At 37.0% G+C, this 22099-nt stretch overlaps 1 protein-coding gene across 27 annotated transcripts in view; it reads right to left on the bottom strand.

Annotated features, from left to right (window-relative positions):
- The window catches only part of TBC1D5 (TBC1 domain family member 5), a 316569-nt gene that overhangs the window by 27810 nt on the left and 266660 nt on the right, over positions 1 to 22099 (bottom strand). For 11 of the 27 annotated variants that reach the window (XM_086852156.1, XM_086852126.1, XM_086852232.1 and 8 more), the window contains one exon: positions 14005 to 14168. In XM_086852156.1, the coding sequence (XP_086708282.1) occupies positions 14005 to 14168 (164 nt within the window). Of the gene's footprint in view, positions 1 to 197; positions 231 to 14004; positions 14169 to 19644; positions 19711 to 22099 lie in introns of all 27 variants that reach the window. The other 16 variants (XM_086852083.1, XM_086852165.1, XM_086852099.1 and 13 more) reach the window with 3 other exon arrangements.

Here is a 22099-nt window from a genome sequence, read left to right as displayed (position 1 = left end):
ACACATGGAACCACATGGGATATGCTTATGGGTGCTGAAAAAACGAATAGAGTGATTGCAACACCACTGGCTACCACCTTTGAAAAATCAGTGCTATTACAGAACAACCTTCATGACTGCAGAAATATTAATTTTACACACATGCTAAACAAGAGTGAGGAGGGGTATCTAAGGAACTATACAATGGTTGGCCTCACCTTAGTCCTTGGAAAAATCGTGGAGCATGTCCTCTTGGAATCAATTTCCAACATGTAAAGGACAAGATAATAATCAAGAAAAGTCAACAAGGATTTACCAGGAGCAAATCATGCTTGACCAAGCTGGTTGCCCACTATGATGAAATGACTGGGCATGCAGATGAAGGGAGGGAAGTGAATGCAATGGAGTTTTACTTTAGTTAGGCTTTTGACACATTTCCAAAAGCATTGTCACCTATGTGATGTCACTTATAATATGATGACGTATAGGCTGAATGAAAGGACTGTAGGTGGGCTGGATTGTTCAGAATCCCAAGCTTAAAGAACAGAATCAATAGCTTGATGTCCAGTTGATGTCTGGAAATGAGCATAGTAACAAATGGACTGCTATGAAGACATTGTTCAGGATCTTCATCAATAGCCCAGATAAGGAGACTAAATGTACACTCAGTAGATTTTCAGATGATACAAAATTGGGAGGTGTGGCTGCTGGACTAACAGGTGGAACTTCAACTCACAAACACCATGAGACACAGGAAGCCTAGGCAAGAGAAGCCTTTTTGAGGTTTCCGTTTTAGAAATTTCTGTAAGCATAAAATTCTGCTTCATTCATTCACCAGAGAAGAAAAATCCCAATGTGCCATTGCAGACAGGGAAGGAACTTTTTGTTTCATACTTGCTGAAAAGGATATGGAGGCTACAGAGGCTGTTGAGCGGTTTATAATAAAGTTATCTTATCATTAATAATGCAAACAGTGGCACTGAGCTACATTATGAGCAATGTGGTCAGCAGATCCAGGAAAGTCATGACACACCTTTCTACTCAGTGCTTGTGAGCCCTCACCTTTAATAAAGCTTTGGGCCTGCAGTACAAAGACTGAGAAATTGGAGAGGGCCCAGTGCAGAGCTGCTGTGAAGGCTACAGGTGTGGAGGAAAGGCTGAAGGAGCATTGCTTGTTTATTTTGGTGAAGAGAAGCTCAAGGGGGATCTACTGGGAGCTTGTAAATACATGATGTGACAAAGATTATGGAATCAAACTCTTCACAGATGATATAGACGGCACTATGGCCCAAAAACTGCCCCTTGGAAAGTTCAAATTGGTCATTAGGAAAATATTCTTTATTAGAAGAGTAGTGCAGCACTGGAATAGGTTACTTACAGAAGAGGTAGCTTCTATTCAAAGTCATTGACCTGACCGAATGCTAGTGATCATCTTATTCCAAGTAGCAGCTTAAGCAGAAGTCTCTTCTATACAACATTTCTAAGACTAATCTTTTCACAGTACCTTTCAGAGGTTGCTCTGTACAGGTAAGCAGCAAAATCACAAAGCTCCTCAGGGAAAAAAGACCTTTTTTCAGTATTCTAACATCAAATTCTTTAGCAGTATTAGATGAAACAACTGATTCACAGACAGCATAGTACAGATGCTCTCAGTGCAGTACACATTGCACTTACCTCTGAGTGCAACTTTTCATTGTGTTAACAAAATGAGTAGCCTGGATACTATTTTTATTTTGTGCACATATAGCAGTGCTGATCTGATCTCTCTAATGCATGAACACAGACTTATAAACCCTTCAAGGCCAGCCCTGACTTAGGCCAGACCTAAGTCAGGAGAAATTCAGTATGGTCTGGACCAGCCTTTCAGCTGAAACTGCCCCTTCAACTGATCTGACACACACAGCACCAGAAACACGTGAATGATTCCAACTCATTCAACCAAAATACAAAATCAGTGTCAATTTACCAAACAACATACTCTATAAAGCTCAATGTTTTCTAATATTGGGAGCTGCATTATGAGAAAGAGAAGCAAATCAAGCAGGAAATCAAACCAAGGAATCACTGCATTAGACATTGGAGACCAATATCCGCAAATTTATGTACACAATCTTGCAGAAAACAACTTAATACTTTCTGAAAATTCAGTTCCAGTGTTCTCAAAAAACTATTGCACACCTTCAGCCTTGCAGATGATGTAGAGCCTTACAGATAACCATTAACATCTGGAATTTAACAGGAGAATGAAAGGAAGTAGTTTATTTGTGATACTACATTGATTTACATTTCACTGACAATATTAACCAGGCTAGAATTTATATCTCCAGTAAAACCAAGATTCTATTTGAGCACCTTCATCTACATTTCTCTAGCTATTTTCCTGCTTTTGGCAAGACTGAATCTGCAAAAGACTTGACTTACACTTGTTTCTCATATTTGTCTTTCTTCTTATCCACATATAGAACTTTGCTTACATTCTTACATTTCCTTTTTATTTCCTTTTGCCATGAGAACTTACTCCTTTATGATTGATTTTTTGACATTTCTTTGCTATTTCCCCCCCAATCTATACAGTTCTGGTATTCTCCATTTGTCAAAAGCTTGTTCTTCTGTTTTTATTACCCTTCCTTTAATCTATCTTCTCACCTTTACAAAAAGAGCTATGGAAATAAATTTTTATATCCTTCCTTTTTTCCTCAGCTTGTAATGAGATCAGCGATGCCTCTCCCATGCCCCATTTTTCATCAAATTTTACTGCATCACAAAAAAAGCTGTGAATAACTGAAAGTGGTCACTATAGTCAAGAACAGAAACTTTTACACTTTTGACATTGAAATCCTATCTTTGTACAGTTCATGGCTTTACAAGCTGCAATATGGTTTGCATAGGTAAGGGCACTGGAATTTGGTATCCTTTACAAGGTCTGATGACACACAGTTTTGGAAGAAGCCACTCTTTCTCAAAATTGCTTTTATCAGTTTAAACAAATTTTCTCCCAAATACGTGACATGTAACTTAGCACAGCATTATGGAAAATAGGGAATACAAACCCAGAAAATCAGGACTGTAATCCTTTCTTTCCATACAGTAATCCAATACCATACAGTTTTCAGTCCTGCTATTCAAGAGATCAAAGAAAAATTGTACTTTTGTCTGTTTAACCCATGCAGGAAAGTCAAGAAAGAGCAAACTCTATTGTCAAAGCTTACAACAATGTATGTCCAAGCATTTAATTCATGAATGCTCAGAATGGCAAAATTCCATTAATTTTAAATCCGAATCCTGAATAGGAATTAACCTGGCAGCACTACCAAGTGCTAAGTGCTGTGGAAAAGAAACTACCTTCGAAGAGAAGAGTATTTAAATGTATTTAAGGTATTTAAGCACTAATGCTGAAATTTAAAATATAAAAAAGCCACAAACAAACCAGTGACAGAACTGAGCTGGCAGAAGAGCCCAGTCTTCCTCTATTCTGATGCCGGTCAATGATGGATTGGGTGAAGTGTGGAGAAAACAATGTGATGAAATAAATATGTAACACTACTGCCCAGAATACTCTTCCAGACTATACAGATTTGCACATCAGTGATGTCTTGAGCTCATGGTGGTGTGGGTATTTTTTGTTGCTTGTTTGTTTTTTCCTGTAGTTAATAGCTACTTATATTAATTTTCCCAGTCACATTTTCAGTTTTTTTCACTATTCATTGTAAGAGCACTCAGGAAACATCCCATAGCTCTTAGCAAATTGGAAGGGAAAATTAGAAAATAATTTTGACAAGGTATCAAAACAGTTAGAGGAAAATGATGAGAAAAATGAGGTTGATACATGGAAATCCTGAAGTCAGGGACTTGCTAAGAGTCTTACCAGTACTTAAGTTCTTATTCATAAATTATACACAGAGTATACTTTTTATATGTTAATAGCAGTTTACAGGGCAAACAAGACTCAGATGCAAGGTATAAATTGCTTTCTCATTTAATTTTAAGCAAATTCCCCTGGAATAAAAAGCAGTGGCTACTCCTTCCATTTTGTGGGAATTTATTTCGTTTTCTAATCTAAGAATTAAATTCAAGATTTAACCTTATAATCTTGAATCTGTGACAGCTGAATGTTGGTTGACACCCCCATTCTATGCCAGCCACAGAATAGTGTACAGCATATGATGACATTTAAACCAGAAACCCCTCTTTCTGAGCACTGAATTACATACAGTGGAACTTAACCCAAGCTTTTAATTTATTTTATTTACGAATTTAACTTGTTATTTAACTGTATCACTCACAGTCCCTCACCAGGACCAAGGCCTTACTCTGCTGGGTGCTGCACAAACATGAAGAAAAATCCCGCTCCTCTGAAGGACTTCACAGAGTAAGCCAAGAGACAACAGATGGCTGGAGACACACATATGGGGAGGACATGGAAACAATATGGCTATATTAGTCAGTCTTCTAGACATGGCTTCAGCATGGAGCCAAACTGTTGTTGATGAAAAGGTGGAATTTTGGAGAGAGTTTTCATAAAGCATTTATTTTGCAACTGTTTAGAGAAATTTTCTTCTGTGCGGAAGGGGCTATGAAATGATCAGATGAAAGTGCACCAAGCACTTCAGAGTCAGGGGTGAAACGTAAATTGCCACTTTTACATTGAAAATTTTGGTACTTGTGAAATTTTTGCACAAAATGAAATTTTGTGAATATTAATATATTAGTCAGGGAGGACATAAAGAAGTTCAGATACTATCTTAATATACTAATTCTTGCAAACTTAGAGATTATCTGTTGATTTCCTGTGCTGAACCATTATCTGACATTATTTATATGTCTATGCACTAATTGAAATATCCCTACACTTAGTCTATTCTGAAATAACTCATCTTTTGTGTTCTGCACATCTTCACAACTGCCTGTTTTTTATTATTTTGAATATACTTTCATAAATGTTACACAATATTTTCTGCTAAGTCCTACAAACTTGTATTTTACTGTATTTTATTCCTTTAGACAAAAGCAGAGCAAACATGAGCAATGATTTTATTTTATACCACTTTAACTCCTCCTTATGCTTTTTTTTTACACCATTTAACTCAGACTGCTATTCCAGTGTGGCACGAGATAGCTTAAGTAGGAATGTCATTCTTCCCTTTTTTCTTATATATTCTTCAAAATTTCTTTTAATTTCACTAGTGTAGTGTAGTGCTAGTAAGCATAGATGTTCAGACTTTATACTTATTTACTGATAGTAAGTATACTTACTGATAGTTACATACTTATTTCAGTGTTTTTCTAGATCAGAACCCTTAAAGCACAAGTAAATTCTCTGTCAGATTAGAGAAACCTTGTTTTTTTTTAATCTCTTTTCTCCTCTATCTTATCATTATTTTGACCTGTTGCTTTCCAGTTTTGCTTTCTGATAGTACTGTATATCTCAAAATATATCAGAGGACATAAGAGTAAGCACAAACGAATTAGGCGAACAGCAATCCTAGAAGTCTAGGTTCCTAACGTAGTGCTGTCAAAACACTTCAGGGTACAATGCAACCTCTTCTGCTCAAAGGAGTAAATTCAGAAGAGCAGCTACCTGTTTTAAAACCTGAAACAGAACTGCCACTGCCAAATCTTTTGTGAAAATCTGTGACAGCCCTCTGAAAGGCGTGGAGGGAATAGGACTGAGAAGAAATAAGAAAATGAAGGAAAGGCCAACAAAATATCCACTGTGACTCCAAGGAGCCAAGCTAAAATAGGTTATGTACCAACACAACAACAACAAAAAAATTATTTGGTTCAGAGGGCTCAGATTGAATATGAGTATCAAAGATAAGAAAAGAATTTTATAATATAGATAAAAATGTTCAAGTAGAATGAAATCAAGACAAATTTGGCAATAAATTAAAATGCTAGAAGGCATTCACCTGCAAAGCCACATATTTTTGGGAATTAGTACAATCCCCTTACTTCCTTTGTGTGCTGTTTGTAACAACACAGTAAGGGATGGCATCTCATGATGCTTCTCCAAGCTTTGCACACATAAACAGAACAAAGAGATTATAATAAAGGATTAAAAGAATAAGAATTTCAGCCTTTCTGTACTTAACATTCCCTCTCAAAACAGAGAATAAGCCCCAATAAAACTGAAAGGGGCTGCAACTCGGATTCTGTATAACAAATAACCCAGGAACTCTCTTCCAGCATTCAAATTTCTAGCATTCTAGAATTAGCATTTGTTGAGGAGACCCACACTTTCAAAATTCAAGAAGAATTATTTTACAGCATTATGTATCTGTAGCTTTCTTGAAGAAACAAGAATTTGTGGTCAATTATTTCCCTTCTTCCAAACTAGAATAACTCTCCTCCTCCTTGCTCCCTAGGTTTTAGGAGTTTACATGTTTATTTATTATTCTCTACAAATAAACAATATTTATTTTTAATAGATATTTATTTATAAACTCTACCAAGATTGGTGACTTTGAGGCAAAATAGCTGCTTTATAGCATTGATGTATGATTATCAATTTATGTGATTTATTGTCCCTTAAAAAAAAGCTAAAAATACATAGAAATTTGGAAGAAAATGATAGGTGGTGCCTCAGAGGATCTCCTTACACCCTGACAGATATATTTAATTTCAATTAAAGTCCTGAAAATAGCTGAAACTCTGGTTAACAGCTTCTAATCACCAGGTCCTGCTGTTGAATTTCCATCTTAAACAGTTCAAAGTCAATTTGCCAGCCTTGTGCTGTTGGAATTAGCTTAGTTTGCCACATCCCACCTTGCCTGGAGACATTAGTGCCAAAGGACCATGGGCTTGGAAATTTTTCAAAGCAGCTCCCACTGTTGAACCTATTATTGGAACAGCTTCTAGGTGCATCAGCCTCACTGTTCAGAGCTAGAAATCAGCAACTGTACTACTGGAGCATGAGAAGGACTTGTTTTCATATAATCTGGGTACATTTTCCTCTTAAAAAGATTCCACTTCAGTGGTCAGACAATTTTTCCTTAGCAAGAAGATGGGAAGGATAAATATAACTAATGGAGACTCCTGCCTGGAGACAAAGAAAGCAGGAATGGAAAGATATCTCCTCTGCAAGCAGACACAAGACACAGGAGACTTGTCCACCTGCTGCTTGCACAAGTCCACCTGCTGGCACTGCACTGTGGGATGGCTGAAAGACTGTTTAAAAAGTGAAACCTATAAAAATCTACAAGATCCATGGAATGCAAAAACTGGGCATAACTCATTGTGGATGGGTAGGCACCAAACAGCTGAGAAAATGTGTAGTATTCCACTTGGTAAGGGAATAGATAAGAGCAGAAAGAGCTGTAGAGTACTAGAAATTATCCCTTTGCTGATAAAAGGCTTCTCTCAGTGCTGCTGTTGAGATTTTTGACTTAAGAATATTGGAAAGTTTTTCCTAAATAATAAAACTGATACATTAGTTTAGTTGGTATGGCTGTAAGCATTTTGGAAATAATTATAAATAAATACATAGGCAAATGAGATTCCCACTCCTTCCAATATGTTTCAGTATCACGTCTGAGGGACTTTCTGCCCATCCGTTACACACATTGCTGGCTTTTAAGACTGCATAAGCCCACTGTGGCAAATGTAAGAGAAATGTGAGCATGGAAACACTAATATATTTACTTGAACCTTACTGAAAGAGTTGATTAGGTGTTCTGTACTTACATAATTATGCTTCTTGAATTTGCTGCCTGAAAAAGCTTTTTAACACACACAGTACACAGTTCTTTATGAAGGACTACCAAAGCACACCCTCTGTTAAACTCAATACTCACCTAAATTCTTTTTAAGCATCAGTTGCAAAATAGTTTCACTAAATCATCCTCTGGTCAGGCTGCATGTACTTGAACTTCGCTATTATTCCCAACATGATTGAGGATGTAGAGCAGAGCAGGATTATTTATTTAAAGGTTTTAGAATCTCTAATTTTTCAGAGTTTAAGGAAGGTAAAACCTAAGTATAGTGATTCTGTAGGGGCTATAAATATACACCATTTATATTACACTGTTAAAACAACAGAAGTACAAGTCTTGTTGTTTTTATAGGGAATTGTTTGATTTAATGAAACACAGACAAAAAAAAGAATCAAGCTATTAAATGCATGGCCACAACCTATTCCAGTGGGGAAAAAAATCTTCCAAACACAGAGACTCTTTCTGCCCAAAAAACTCCCTAATAAAACAACAGCCTGGTTTCGAGCCATGTGTCTCATCCGCATCCATGTTTTTGTTAAGAGTTCAGTGCAGGTCTCTCAGCTCTGCACAGAAATGGTCAGTAATTTAGTAATTTAGTAATTTCATGGTGTTATCTTAAAAGAGCAGGATGAAGAGATGAAATTCCTACTGAAAAGGAAAATGGGGCAGTTCAAGCCACCAACACAGACCCTCTGGTATGTTTTTCTTTGCCACTGGGATGCTGAAACATTAAGTTCATGATTAATGTATGGAAAGAGGATAGACAGAGCAAGTCCTGTACATCTGCTGGTAGCATGACTGCTGTGAAGTGAAGCATCACACTTCTTTTGTCCTCAGTCACTTCGATCCTTTTGTAAACATTGTTGATGGTCCTACCCATTCATAATTTTGGTAATTTTAAAATCTTTTCTGACAGTTTCAAAGGGCTGCTCAATAAGTTTTAATGTCCTTTCTGCCTTTTTTCAAGTGTTATCATTCTGTTTCTGTGAGAAAGTTATTGGAAAGCATTACTCAGCTACATGTATTTGAATCTTTTGTAACAGAGAAATATAAGTTTACACTGACATTTAAAAAATATTCCAAATGGCCCCACAGCTCTGTTCTGTATACATGTTTATTGCTTGCAATAAGATAGAAAAAGCACTGCAGAGCCTCTTGGGTTTTTAGTATTTTTTTTTTAATTTTTTTTTTTTTCCCTAAGCAATTAACTTCCTGTTTTTATCACAGTACAGTTTCTTTTCCCTGAAATGAATCAATCCAAAAAAGATAAGGAGCAAGCTTTAGGATTCAAAGCTGCCACTCATGCATACAGCTGTTGCTTTACTAAATCATAAGAAACTTGCAAGTATTTTTAATAAAAACTATAAAAGGCAGCTTATTTTTTCTTCTACTGTTTTCAGCTCCCTCATTTGAGTTACAGGATGTTGTGTAAGCCAGAGGAAGGCAACCAAGAAAAGAACCATACTTGCAAAATATCTCGGAGGTTTTTTTACGAACCCTGTTCATGTGACCTGTCAGCATTTGAAATTTAATATTCCTTTAATCTAACCCTGAAATTAGACAAGCCCTAAAGTATTAAATAAATTGCATTTGTTTTTGATCTGAATTGACCTGTCACATCAGAATAAGGAAGACATATGTCCTCCAGTACTAGCAACACTTAAAGATTAAGGCACTAAAGTATTTTAAACTTAATGGCATTGAGAATCATCAACATGTTTTTAACTTTAGGCCTAACAAACGCAATATACTGATCAAGAATTGGCTGATGTACACAGACTAACTTTTTCTGGGCACATTTTATGATGCTTAATGAAAAAAGGACATTCCATCACAGCATTTGTACTTCCAAATAAATGTTTGGCATTGGTAAGGCTGAACTGACAAGTATTTTGCTTAAAACAGTCTAAAGAAATTTAAAAAGTAACAGGGAAAATACATATGGTAATAAAAACCATCTCCAAGATGTGTACCATGCACAAAAGGCATGTTCTTCTTCAAAGGAATTCTTGCCTACATGGTTTTCTTTGTACAGTCTAGTATTTATTTTATTATCTCTTTGGTTTTCATATACCACTTTTTGTATGTTTTTATGCTTAAACTCAGGCTCTTAAATCACTACAGCAGATGCCTACTTAATTGAAAATAATGACATACATTAATTTTCTAACCTGTAGGGGTACTCATAACTAACTTCAAATCAGTCAGACCAGCTACGTAAACCACAAACAGTAACAGTTGTTTATACACGCTTGTGGGGACAATAGCATATGTTGTCAAATTTGATTTAATTAAAAAGTCTGTGCAGTCAAAACCAGCAAAATGCATGATACTTTTGTTCAGGATATTTTTGTGAAGAAATGAGGATTCTGATTGACCTTGTTTGTAAATTACTTTAGTAAAGAAAATAAACTGCTCCAGATTTTCCTTAGAAATGTTTCCTTCTTGGGAACTTTTTAACTAATGTATTTTCCAAATAGGTAATTAGATTTTTCTTAAGTTGAACTCTTTTATGTAGAAATTACTTATTAGTACACAAAGTTTCTCCGAATCAAAACTTTTTTTTCAGCCAAATCCACATTATTTTAATTTTTTTTTTTTTTTTAATGAAAGTTTAAAAAATGTTTATATTGTTTGACTCAGAAATTTCCTCTCTGGCACATCTCTATGTCTGAAAGCAATTTACAGAATATTCTGCCAGAAACTGGAACCAGCCAACCATATTTGCCAGAATCAACGTCTAAGCAGCTTTGCTATTTGCTAAAAGGAGGGGTAGAGTTTCTTTAATGGTTGCTGGAGACATAAATGAAACATAATGAGAAATAAGTGGACCACAAATGCACCCTTTTTTACAACTCCACTGAAAAGTAGAGGGCAGTAGGAAGGCTGGGAGAGGAAATTTTGTAGGACTTTATTCCAGCAAGACTGGGCCATTCAGAAGATAGTGGGCATTAGAGTACATTACAGATTAAAAATTCCTGTGTTTGTTTACGGGAAGACAGTTCCAGAAACTGCTCCTTAGGTTATTCCTGTCAGAAAGCCACAAAGGATATGAAGGAGCAGGGAACCATCTCAATGATGGGTACAAAAGAGGCTTCCAAAACCTTTTGGTGGACCTCACATTAACATACAGCTTTGTGCCACTCAACAATAATGTCAAAAACATCAGCATGCTATGGGCTGCCAAAACATGAACTGATATTGTGCATTCAGCCCTGAGGCTGTAGATTCATTTCTTTAACTAAATAAAACAAGGGACATCTGTTTCTGGTAACAGAAATAAAAAGTCACTCCACTGATCTTTGCATCTGAGGGGAAAAAATATGTAGAAAAATAAATACAACCCAAATGTTACTAACCTTAAGAAGTCCTTACCATGAGAAACGGATACATTTTATTCCTGGAGGCAATGAAACAAGTATCAATTTTGATCATAACTCTCACAGATAAAGCCCAACTTGTTGGACTGGCTTTAGGAAAGAAGAATTTGGACATGTCACATTCCTCTGTGAGAGTTACCATTTTCTCACAGAATCCCGGAATAGCTGAGGTTGAAAGGGACCTCAGAAGCTCATCTTGCCCAAGCCCATGCTCAGGAAGGGCCACCAAGCATAGCTGGCTGCCTAGGATTAGTGTCCAGATGGCTTCTGAATATCTCCAAAGATGGAGAATCCACGATCTGCCTGGGCAACCTATGCCAGTGCTCAGCTGCTCTTAAGAGCAAAAAAAAGAAAAAGTTTCTTTGATGATCAGATGGAGCCTCCTGTGTTGCAGCTGGTGCCCGTTGCCTCTGGTCCTGTCACTGGGCACCACTGAAAAGAGCCTGGCTCTGTTCTCTTTATATCCTCTCACCAGATATTGATTCACACTGCACACTGGAGAGTGTGCAGTCCCCTCTGAGCCTTCTCTTTTCCAAGCTAAACAGTCCCAGCTCTCTCAGCCTTTCCTCACAGGAGAGATGCTCCAGTCCCTTCATCACCTTTGTGGCCCTTTGCTGTACTTTCTCCAGTATGCTCATGTCTCCCTTGTACTGGGGAGCTCAGCGCTGGACACAGCACTCCAGGTGCAATCTAGGACAATGCTGTCCATCCCATGACAGCATTACAGTAATACCCTCTGGTCTGTGAAAATGACTTATTTTAACTGCAGGTTAAAGGGTGTGTTTTTGTGTATGCATTCCATTTCCACTGTGCTTGGAAAAGGGTTGTATTAGAAATAGAAGGATTAAGAGAAAATGGATTATCTTTCATCTGCCACACCAGGAATACCTGATTTTAAAACCATCAGTTTATAAAGAGATTGATGCATGGCAATGTTCCAACAAAGGTAATTTCCCTAATACTTAACAACATAATCTCTATAATTTTAAGATTAAAAACATAAAGCAGTTCAGTTTGATACATAAAACAATGTGGATCCATTATATTTTCAAGCCTTCTGCTTCCAGAAAACAGCTGTAAATGAAGCAACTGTACAACTCCAGAATACTGATTCAACTACTTTGGGACCTTAGGACGAACTCTTTGAGGTCTTCTACTCTGTGTGGAAAATGATGTACTATGAAATTTACAGGAAAACAAAAACCAAACATCCTCTTGTGCAACACAAAACAGATTTAAACAAACCTTTTCCTCTTGGATCTGCTACAAATTCCATTTGCCTATATTAAGGCAAATATATATTCAGTCAAAAACTGAACCCAAGGAAATGGATTTTCATAGCCTGAAACCTTTTCTTGCCATTTAATCATAAAATGTTAAAATATAAATTACATATCACAGTTCAAAGAATGATTTTGAAAATTTATGCCCTGATTTATCATGATTACCGGTCCACTAAAAATTATCATAGGAACAACAAATCCGTTATAATGCATAATTATTTATCAAAAATTCTTCATGAAAACATTAATATAATATCCCAAATTGGGACATTTTTTACAAAAAACCCAATGTTAATACTTAATGGATTTTAATTGAGTATGAATATATAATGATGAATTCTCCTGTAGTCTATTAGAGGACTAAGGAGGAATTATGCTTCAACTATACTGGTGTAAAACCCTCAAGTTTTGGCCTGGATAAAAGTTGAAAATGAAAGCTGTATTTAGATCTTGTTAAGCCACATAAACAGAAAAGTTCAATATTGCTGTATTTATTTTTCTTCAACTGTGAGGAAAAGCAGAAAGAAATTAAATTATTGTTTTAGCTTTAAATGAAATTCAACGTGTTTTAAATGGTCACAAACCAAAATTATAGCTTCTTGTTGACTAGCCACAAAACACAGCTTTTCTTTAGACAACAGTAAAGCATTTGGAATAAGAATTAAATACTCCCATTCAGTGAACAAAAACTGAACTAAGTTGCACAAAGTTGTGCATTTCATTAGAACGTTTTGAATATCAAATTGAAAACATGATGTGACTATTAATAAAGATTCTGCTGTTTAAAGTAAAAAACAATGAGAAGTTCAGATGAAATTTCTGTGCAATATTAGCAACACCTGAAGAACACTGTAACAGAAATCTGGTATTACAATTCCTACATATTGAAATCAAAAGGCCTACATTTCTGAAAACTGAATGGAGAAAACCACTGTGTCTTCACCTTACAAAAAATACAACTTATTACATCTACTATGCAACCGTTCTTGTCAGCAGAGAGACAAGGGGAAATGCGTCTAGAGAAAAAACAAGAATCCTCATGTTCCCTGGCATACGTAGTTTATCAAGGTAGAGCTCCTAAAACATCTTGGATGGGATGAGAATTTCTTTGGAACATACCCATGATAAGAGCTGATTTTCCTGGATGAGAACAATCTGTTTAAATACTAGCTTCTTGTGACCAAATGGAAGGTCTGAGCTGTGTAAGAAATAGAACTGTGACTGCAGACTACAGATGCTACAGACACTGGGAAACCTCTGATGTATTAAGGAATATCAGGGACAACAGATGGACATGTTTGGATCTGCTGAGCATTCTAGCTTCCCACTGAAGTGTTTATTAACTTCAGGACTACAGCAAAAGTCTAACAAAGCAAAGAATCTTACAGGACTTCTCTTGTCTTTCTCAGAGGCAACAGGCACTTTCACAGTTTCATTTCACGCAGGATAACAGGATGGAAGCCATAATGGAGTCATAATATGTCACTCAACACAAAAAGTTTAAATAGCTCATTTTTGCTTTGGCCATTAATGCATGCTTAGGGAAACACTTCCAAGTGCAAATGCTCACAATGTATGGAAGAAATGAGCGTTTCTAATGAATAATGCAGTATGACATTAGAATAGCTTAAAGAAGTTAAAAGAACCCACCGACTCTTTTCTGCTCATAGTTTTGCTTTGGGAACGTGAGCGGGAGATGGTGCTGAAGAAAGAATCCTTTTTTGATGCAGACAAAGGTGGAGATCCTGTAAATTCACGTCCTCCAGACAAGCTCTCTATGCTTGGAGATGAACTGATGTTTTTTGAACTTTGGCCTGTAAAGCAAGTATAAAAAACCAAAACACTTAATCAGTGGGCATTTTCTTTTCCCACAAAGACTTCCTTGTCTTAATTGACATTGATTGAGAGTCACAGACAGCCCAACACAGAACGAAATGTTGATGTGTGTCAGCATGCACTGAGAGATTGAAGGACTGTTCTCACATAGAACTTAAGTTCTGTATGAGAGAAGAACACAAAATCTTTGTGTATATATAGATATATACACAAACATACACTAGTACAAACCTGTATCTATATATATATGCTAAATTATGTATGTATATTATATATATATATGCATACATACATATATATATATACACACACACACACATATATATATACACATGCACACACACACATATATATATATAAATATCACCTCAATATATGCACCCTAATATATCCACAGACTGAGGAACTTCATGCCCTGTGTGGCAAAATGAGCAAAGTACCATTTCATAATAAAAAAAAATAAAATCTCATGTCATCAACACTACAATGGAAATAGTTTTTTCCATCTATAAAATTTGGCAAAGAATGCTAACCACAAGAGCTTCAGATTCCAAAAGTGGGTTGGACACTGAATATCTAGATCACAATATTTAGACTTTAAACAGGAAAAAGAAATAAGTTAAGTTTCCAAATGAAAGTTCTCATGCCTCAAATTTTAATGCCATCTCCACCTAACAGATACTTTGATGAAGTCTACTTAATATTTACTTATAGTCATCTCATGGAGCTTTTGAAAAGAATCCAGCATTGTCCATTATTGTAGTGAAGACATCTGGGGAGAAGCCTGGGTTGGTCCACCATGGCAGTGTCTGCATCAGGCAGCCTCTGTTAAGGACCATCTCTTCTAGTTGGGGCTTACAATGTGTTTTCAAATTTTTAAATTAAAATTTTGTTTTCTTTAGTTCCAGGAGGGGAAAAAAAAACAACCCCAGTATGTCAGTTTTCATCAAATTTCATTAAGAAAATATTGCCTTAGGACAGATGCTAGTTTAAAACATCTCTTTATCATGTGTATGATGAAGTCAAGCTAGAAAGACTCAATGAAACTGTAGAGTTTTCCATTCTGGAAAAAAGTTAAATAGCATGTAAAGCTAATGCTCAAGAATTCTCTCTGTCTCTTGTTTCATGGTTATTCTGATAAGAGGGTTTATGTTCTTTTTCCTTTCCTCTGTTTTGATGTGCTTTCATGCTACCATCTATAGCATCAAGTATGATCCTGGCAATTAAATCATTCACATTTTCTTAAGGGAAAAAATACAGACTTATTTGAAATACACTTTTTGCAAGGAGACTGTTAAATGCAAAGAGACTGAACTAGCAAAGAACAAAACTTCACATGTGAATAAACAGACCTTAAATGACAAAACCCAAAAAAGGATCTGAACATTTTCTAGAAGAAAACTCATATAAATTGCTTCCCACCTTGTTCTTCATTCTCTGTTGCTTTATTCTGCTCACCTCTCCTATAACTCTCCTACATCTTATGCCCTGCTTCTCATGTTTCTGTAAACTTGTCTGCCTCCATCTCTTCTTCAGATCCCTCCACACTCTCTCTTCTGCAACTTCTTGTTCTAACTTCCTTCTTTACATATTCTTTACTTCCCACCAATTCCATTCAACTGGATTTTTCTATTTCTTCACAGTCCTCCTCCAGGCACTTGCTACCTACCATCTAGTCTGAAGAGTTTCCTTAGAAGCACATGAGACAGAGGCTGTTGTAGATCTCACTTAACTTTTGCCTTCAAATTTTATAGACAAATGGGATATGCATTAATCAAGTACACTGTAAATAACTCTGGAGATGAAAAAGGAGAAAATACTGCACGGCCAACAGCAGAAATAATTCAGTTGCAAGGAAATGTTCCGAAAATTTCTAAGTTTAGGATAAAATCATGTCACTTGGCAACATCATTGTCCTTACACTTGCTTTTATGTAAGAAAAAGACATTTTATGCATTTCATAGTGGCAATTTACAATGGAAGTGTACTTTTGCAGTACGTAAACTTAAAAATAGTTTTGGAACAGATGGAATCACATATTTTAGCAAATAAAGCATTTATAAAAGCAGTTCACGCAGCTAAGCAAGAGCAGCCAATATAAATGCTAAACGTAAAAAATATCTATTTGGTGGACAGAGTAAAGTGCAACAGAAAAATATTTATTAAGTATGTATCAGATTAAATAGTCTCTCTTTACCATTCTGGTAATAGGAAGATATATTCCCCATAGGGTCAAGATTTAAACAAACAAAAAAAGCCCCAAACAACGAGTGATGTGTATTTTTCACATAGTCTGCACTGTATGGCCTGGACTTAACAGACTTCACCTGCAAATAAGCAGATTATGTGGTAAAAATTCACAGATAATATTGAGAGAAGAACACTTTAAATATTTTTGAGGAACCCACACACATGAAATTATACAGTTTGGAAAAACAATAAGAAAAAATGATGTGTGAAGATTTTTTTTTTTCTATATTCTGTCTTTCAGGTCTAAGAATAAAATGTCAAAAATATAGTAAGAAATTGAGAAGACAGAGAAGCATCCTCATAGCCACTACAATCAGCTATACTTCAAAAGATGGATCACAGTTCAGAGGAACAGAATATGCAACTACTTTCATAACCAAAGAAGATTTTGTGGATAGAATAATACAATTGTCCTAAAAGGGAATTTGCTCAAATAACACTAAGAGCTTTGAACAGTCTGCCTCTTATGGCCTATAAAATATATAGTTAAAATAAAAAATAAGAGCAATACAAGATCTAGTTAAACTAAGACAGAGATACAGTAAACCAGAAGCGATAAAATACTATATCTGTTTGTTTGATATCCAAGTAAGAAGAAAGACTAGGATGCAACTGATCCTTCTGCATGAATAAGCAAATCTGGGGAAATTATAATTAAGAGGCGATATTTTTTATTCTGCATCCAATCCTGTGAACAGTGCTGTGACATGGATTATTTGAGGATATAATTGAGAACTAAGACAGAAAGACCAGCACTTATGAATAATTACAGTGTGTTGCAACTCATAAAGCAGAATTCTTGGATTATGATAGGCTTTTCTAATTTCCAGAGGAGTCATTGTTTTTACAACTGTAAATATGAAAGCTCAAAGACAGGTCACACCAGTTGTATCTGTTTGCCTTAATGTGAGGGGAAAAAAAAAAAATCTCTATAATTTTCCCAATATAGAAATTTAATGAATCACAGAATATTCTGACTTGGAAGAGACCCACAAAGATCACTGAGACCAAATCTTAAAGGAAGCTGCTGCAACAACATTTATCTGAGTCACCATGTTGCTTCTGAAGTTCTTCATATGTATCACGTATGCATGGAGGCATCAACAGCCCTCACATCACCTTGGAAACAACACTGTAGCACCAACACCAAGATTTGGGGATCTCAGGACAATGACACAAATGCCATTTGCATCTTCTCTACTCTGTGTCTTACTGATTTTACATCTTTCTTAATGTGCAGTGTGGTACATTCTGCTCACTCAATAGCTTCACAAGAAGGTAATGGGACAGAGTTTATAATTTTGGGTTATTCCTCAAGAAAAAAAAAAAAAAGAAAAAAAAAGAAGAGAAAAAAAAAAGTCTTACCCTTCATGTAGAATAAAAATACATAAAGTTTGCAATAAAGTACAGTTAATAACTAAACTCCATGTCCTCCTTCTTTAGCAGCTTAATCAGCAACATGAGAACACCACTGAATCAAAACTCTCATTTTCATCTGCTAATTCTGTCAATATCAGATAAATACATTATTAGAAATCTAATCTCTGACCACCTAAGCATATACCAGAAGGTCCTAAAACCTATATAAAACAGGCTGAAGAAACCCCATAAACATGGAAATCAAATACATGCTTACGAAGCACACAGAACAAATATGTAAGGATCCCTGACTTACGCAGTAGTCAGAACACATTACCGCGTAGGATGTTTCAAAAATATATATATATACGTTCTAAAATGCATAAATAGTTCACAGTAATGATGCACAGGATTTCACACGCTAAAAATACATCCATTTCTGAGGCAGAAAGGAGCAACGTTATCTCCATGTGCTGGCTTCTAAGTGGCTCACTACTTGCCTGTTGCTAATGATACTGGCACTGACCCCAGGGTGACAAATGCTCTGCCTCAAAACCATTTGGAAAACACACAGATGGGGCAGTGGAAAAAGGGAGACATACCCATCACAAGGGTATTGTGGAGACCTCCAATGTCTTGAAAAGAATGATAATTTAAATTTAATGTGATCAATAATTGGGCTGTATAATAAAGTAAAAGATGATGGCAAGGAGAAGGTGAAGACTTACAATGAAAGTGAGCTTCAGATCTTACTAAATTTGAGTTAAGTTATGGGGGATATGCCCAGGAACTCTGGGGGGTCTCTGCTAAAATATATGAAAAATCAGAGGAAGATGCAAAAAAGACATACAAAACTTATGGCTCATTCTGTTTGGTCAGTACAGAGGAAAATAATAGATTTCACAGCTATAAGGAGAGCAAGGACAAAGATACCAAGAAGAACAGAAGTATGGCACCATATATAATTCAAAACCATTTGGATCTGCTCATCTGTCTGTATTTGCCATAGTGAAGATGTAGGGTATTTAAATTTGCAAAAAGAATGAGATGAGTTTTATAAAACTTTTCAGATAAATTAGTTTCCCTTTTTCTCTTACAGTGAATTTGGAACAAAGACTTCCAGTACTTTTAAAATTGATTCAAACCACCTCATCACACAAATCCATACTTTTTTTTTCAGCCAAGGCAGGTAAGCTCCCTGTTAGTCAAGAGCATTACAGTAGATGTTCAGCCCAAAATACCTGCCCCAAATATAACAAGAGGGAAGTAATGCAGCTAAAAGGGACAATGATGGTGGAACTGGCCCCCCATGACAGAGTGGGAAATGGGCAAGAGCACAGAGGCTTGTAATACAGATGGATGCTGACGCAGGGCAGATGCCAGTGAAAAGTCACAGAGACACAGACACACGGAGACACACACAGACACACAGACACACAGACTCACAGAGACACACATGCCCAAGACACACAGAGACACAGACACAGACGCATACACACGCATTCACACGCACAGACACTCAGGGACACACACGCAGACAGATGCACAGACACAGGTGCACACACACATGTACGGACACACACAGACACACGCACATACACAGACACACGCACATATGCACACACAAACACACACACACAGACACACAAACACACACACACACGCACAGCCAGACACACAAACACACACACACACACACGCACAGACACACAGACAGGCAGACACACACACCCAGACACACAGAGCGGTCGGGAGGGACGCGGAGGAGCCGAGCTCTCTGCCGGCACAACAGCGGCGCTCGGTGGAGGGACAGCGGCAGTGACGGCGGGCGCCGCCCGGGCCTACCTGTGGTGGCCGGGGGATGCTGCTGGGCCTGGGCCGGCCCCGGCGGCGCCGCCTCGCCCGCCTCGCCTGGCAAACAAACAACAGCGTTAGCGCGGCCCCGCCGCTGCAGCTCGCCCCAGGGAAGAGCCGCAGCTTTGGGGGTTCAGCCGGAGCACCCTGCTTTGAACAGAAAGGACATTGTGAGAGAGCGCTGTAGGGACAGGCAAAAGGAAACAGGAAGGTTGGGTAACCCGTAGTCACAAGCTGCAGAACCCCAGTGCTTTTAAGCGATGATTTATATCAAAATCTAAACTTAAGAGTCAAACCTGTTCTGTCGCTGACACTTTACAGACAGTGTTATTCTTACTAGCTGGGACCTTCACAGAATGGCTGAGGTTGGAAGACCACTGGAGGTCACCTGGCCAAGGCCCTTGCTCAAGCAGGGTCCCCTAGGGCACATTACTCAGGACTGTGTCCTGATGGCTTCTGAGTATCCCCAGGAAAGGGGACTCCACAACTTCTCTGGGTAATCTGTTCCAAGGCCTGGTCACTCACACAGTAAGGAAGTTCTTCCTCATACTCAGGTGGAATTTCCTGTGCTTCAGTTTCTGCCCATTGCCTCTTGTGCTACTGCTTGGCATCTCCAAGCCAAGCTCCAAGCTCCATCCTCTTCACACCTCCCTTTAGATACTATCCCTTCTCCATCTTCTCTTCCTGACACCACAGTTCCAGCTCCCTCAGCCTTTCCTCGTAAGTGAAGTGCTTCAGACCCCTAATCTTTGGAGCCCTCCACTGGACTCACTCCATGTCTCTCTTACACTGAGGAGCTCAGAAGTTGTATCCTTACTGTCAAAAAAATTCATAATTTCCTAATAATATGTGTATGTTTTTAAATAGGAAAAAACCCCACATTTGTCAATCTGTGTTTTATTCCTTCAATTTGTACTCAGTTCGATTAATAAGGACACTTTATCCATATGAAAAGCATACTTATTTTCTAGAGATACTTCATAATTCAAAATTGGGGGATCATTTCTTTAGGGCATATGTGGTGGCTACCGTAATTCTGTTTGTGTTACAGCAAATAGCACAGTAGTATCAACTCATAAAAACAAAAAGTAGCCTGGAAATTCTTTAAATACAGTTTCAGCAGAACTTTGCCTTTAAACTGGTCCTCTAACGTATCCTTGTGATAAAGCTGCATTCACATCAAAAGCCTTTTGGGTTTCACCATGAAATGACCTAGAAGGAAAACGGTATCTGGCACTATCAGGGAAGAAGAGAAAGAGAAATGCTTCTTTTCTTGGCAATACACTGCCATTTGGTAATCAAAGAATATCCAGTTTCTGAATGATGAAGGATCCACTGCAACACACAGGACAACAATTGTGGTTTTTTCCCATGTTTTTTTCATTACCAATATTTTTATCTTTCAAAATAACCACCTCAACTGAAAATCCAATAAACTCAGTATCTGAATTCAACTTTTGTGCCAATGTATTACTTCACAGCGCAGGATCAAGAGAATGTTTTAATCCTTCTTCTGTAAGCAGGCTACCTTGCATAAGTAATCAGTAATGATACCCGATCTTCTTCTGTGCTGAGGACAGGCTGAATGGGATTAATATATTATTAGGAGGAACTGAATTTCCAATTAGGTGTCTGGATACTTTGTTCAGCTGTGATTTGTAATGCTGAAGACTCATCTGGAATTACAGACTTGCAATTATGTTGGGATTTTTTTTTTTCAGTCTGCTGTTTTTCCATTTACATTATCTAAATTATATGCATTTTTTTTTTCCTTACAGAAATTCAGCAAGTACCAAAATTTTGGAGTGAGAAATAATTACAACTGATTCTGCAACCCAATCATCCCTCTTCTAGAGTATGGCAGCATGAATGGTAGCTGGTTTGTGAGTGGCAACTCTGTTGACACAGAGCTGTTAAAGCTGGGATAGAATTATTTTTACAGTCCTGCAAGGTATTTTGTTACCAAGGACTTCTTCACAAAGTAGATCAGCCAATTAATTTAATCTCTTCAAACTTATAAATTTATACATATTAATTCAAATTATCAGCACTACTTGAGTATTCAAAATATGAAAAGACTAATAAGAGAAAAAAAGAATTATTTTATTTTATTTTATTTTATTTTATTTTATTTTATTTTATTTTATTTTATTTTATTTTATTTTATTTTATTTTATTTTATTTCTTGATGCCTGTTAGATTTACAGCACTTTGGCCTGTTATACTGTCGAACTGAATATCTGTAAAGTATTACAGATACTTCACTGGAAGTGCAAATATCTATCAATTTAAATCCTAAATCTATGTCTCTGCCTACCTCAGCTAAGATAACCAAGCTCCAGAAGGCTAAGGAGAGCTGAACACACAGTGAAGAACAAGAACAGGAGACAATTAGTGATAGCTAATTAGTGACTTGGGAGCCTTGTATTTCCAAACCATGCGAAAT

Source organism: Cyanistes caeruleus, chromosome 1 (assembly GCF_971803275.1).
Source record: "Cyanistes caeruleus chromosome 1, bCyaCae1.hap1.1, whole genome shotgun sequence".
Taxonomy (NCBI): domain Eukaryota; kingdom Metazoa; phylum Chordata; class Aves; order Passeriformes; family Paridae; genus Cyanistes; species Cyanistes caeruleus.
Note: the sequence above shows the minus strand (reverse complement) of the source record. Positions and strands in the feature narration are given on the sequence as shown.